The sequence below is a fragment of the Clupea harengus genome, chromosome 10 (genome assembly GCF_900700415.2).
Source record: "Clupea harengus chromosome 10, Ch_v2.0.2, whole genome shotgun sequence".
In the NCBI taxonomy this organism is placed as follows: Eukaryota; Metazoa; Chordata; class Actinopteri; order Clupeiformes; family Clupeidae; genus Clupea; species Clupea harengus.
This window is the reverse complement of record NC_045161.1, coordinates 24,483,589-24,486,088: the sequence shown is the minus strand read 5'-3', so window position 1 is coordinate 24,486,088 and position 2,500 is coordinate 24,483,589. Positions and strand designations below refer to the sequence as shown.

General features: G+C 46.3%; 1 protein-coding gene across 1 annotated transcript in view; it reads right to left on the bottom strand.

Moving 5' to 3' along the window:
- Positions 1 to 2,500, bottom strand: part of LOC105895013 (gamma-aminobutyric acid type A receptor subunit gamma3) — a 104,370-nt gene that overhangs the window by 3,787 nt on the left and 98,083 nt on the right. The window contains exon 8 of the mRNA XM_031574515.2: positions 5 to 201. Within this exon, the coding sequence (XP_031430375.1) occupies positions 5 to 201 (197 nt within the window). The remainder of the gene's footprint in view (positions 1 to 4; positions 202 to 2,500) is intronic.

The window sequence follows — 2,500 nt, the reverse complement described above, 5'->3', positions numbered from 1 at the left end:
TCACCGATCTCTTAGTCTTGCTGCAGAGAGGTTTCACGCAGTAGGAGTAGTAGTTGAGTGCGGCGTACTCCATCATCGCCGCGAACACAAACAGGAAGCAGACGGTGACAAACAGGTCCATGGCGGTGACGTAGGAGACTCTCGGTAACGAGTTCCTAGCCACTGTACTCAGTGTGGTCATTGTCAACACAGTGGTGATTCCTGGAGATACAGAGAGAGAGAGAAAGAGAGAAAGACAGTTACAGACACAGAACAGAGAGAGAGAGCGAGAGAAAGATAGTTACAGAGAGAGAAGACAAATAGAGAGAGTTACAGAGATGAGAGAAAGACAGTTACAGACACAGAGGAGAGAGAGAGAGAAAGATAGATACGGAGAGAGAAAAGAGAAAGACAGAGAGAGTTACAGAGAGAGAGAAGAGAAAGAGAGAGAGAACGTGAGAGAGTAAGAGAGAGGTGCAGAATATTGAGGAAGTGAGAGGTGAACTCTCTGGCCTGGCGGGGAGGAGCTGATATAGAGTGAATGTTCATCAGGGGGGGGGGGGGGGGGGGGGGGGGGGGGTAATGTAATATCTCTCCTGGTTCCATCTCATGTCCTCTCTCCTCAACGGCCTCATTTCCTCCTCTCTCCTCGTCTCTCAACTCTACTCTCATGTCTGCTGTTTACTCGTCTCTCTCTCCATCTCTTGCTCTTCGCCTTCCTCATGCCTCCTCTCTTCTCCTCCCCTCTCCTCTCCTCTCCTCTCCTCCCTCACATCTCACCTGCTCTCTCTGGGGCCCAGCATGAGCAGACAAAGTAGAGCTAAAATGATTCAGATAGGCAGGAAAGCCGTACTACACAATAATCACTGGCATGATAGCCATACTACACAATAATCACAGACAGGATAGCTGTACTACACAATAATCACAGACAGGATCTGGACAGTCAACCTTAACGACTAATTTGGTAACCACAAATTACAGTCCTTTTAGCAGAAATAGCTGTTTTTTTTCTGTGTTGTTTTCAGTCCCTCCTTTAGATTTGACATGTTCTGCTTCTCCATGGCTTTCGATGGCGTCTCATCACGCTGTTGCGTGCCACCTTTGCGTTAGTCTAAAATGTTTGCATTTCTCTAAAATGACAGGCAGACAGAGCGGACCAGTAAAAAGACAAACACTGGGTCAGTAAAACAGTTTTTTTGACGGTTGACCGGCTGGCCCACCATTGCGGTGTCCCACGGGGATTTGTCCCCGGTATCCCCGGTATGCACTCTCTCTCTCAGACAGAGAGACAGACAGCGCAGCACAGTCTCTTGTTTCCCCTGACACGATGGCACCCAGAGAATAGCTGCACTGTGTTGATGCACAGCAAAACATCTCCATACGTGGAACACGTTGCTCCTGGTAACGGTAATCTCTTTAACGAGCGCATCTTTCAGTGGTTTGTAGCGTGGAGGAAGGAGGGATGGGGCAAATTAAGCGACTAATCGTGGGTTATGTCCTACACCTCTGCTGTCACCACACTGCTGGGTCATATAGTAGGGGCTGCTAATGGAAACCCTGCAAATTGAAATATTCCACCCACACAAACACACACACACACACACACACAAACACGCATGAACTCTCAAGACACATACATATACACACGCACGTGTTTTTTCTCATTCAGAGACTCACACACGCAGACAGATGATTACACGTGTAGACATTCTAATGCAGCCACACTCTCACACATCCCTCCTCCCACACAAAAACACACATGCACTCTCAAGACACACACACACACAAGTGCGCACACTCACAAATACAGTACACACATGTAGACACACAAACACGTACACACACACACACACACACACACACACACACAAAGCTAGACTCTCTCACTCATGAAGATCATAAAGATGCCTCTGAGAAAAAAATGGTGACTGTGCCTCAGCATTCCCAAGGTTTCTATGGAAACAAGTGGACTAAATCTATTTCAGGCATGCATTTTGCACTCAATCCCTCTCTCTTCTTCTGTGGGCAGACTTATTACCTCCACCTGCTTGTGAGCCTGCTGCTGATGCTCTCACACTCTTTTTGCACAGTGGGGAGTTTGTATTTTCTGTTTTTTCCACTCCAAATTATAAGCAATCTTGCATGAAAGATTCCTTTCTGGAGAGAGGGATGATATCGTTAACCATAGCCCTGTGTCATGTTGCACCATCAAACGAACCTTTAAGCTGCCACAGCTGATGATGTCACAGTTGCACCTTCTTGTCAGCCTGATTTCATCTTTCTCTTAAACCTCTCACCCTTATTGACCATTGGATGAAAAAGGTCAGTTTGTCTTCATCTTGGTTTTGTCCATTTTGAATGACATATCACTGTCTTCTGTCATTTCCCCGTTCTTCCATTACAGCTCTTTTGTTTTGTAGTTGTTGTTGTTGTTGTTGTTGTTCCGTTACCATTAGGGCTGAGAGACTGTAATGACAACTAATGACAACTAACGACATGGTTATGTCAACCTTATGAC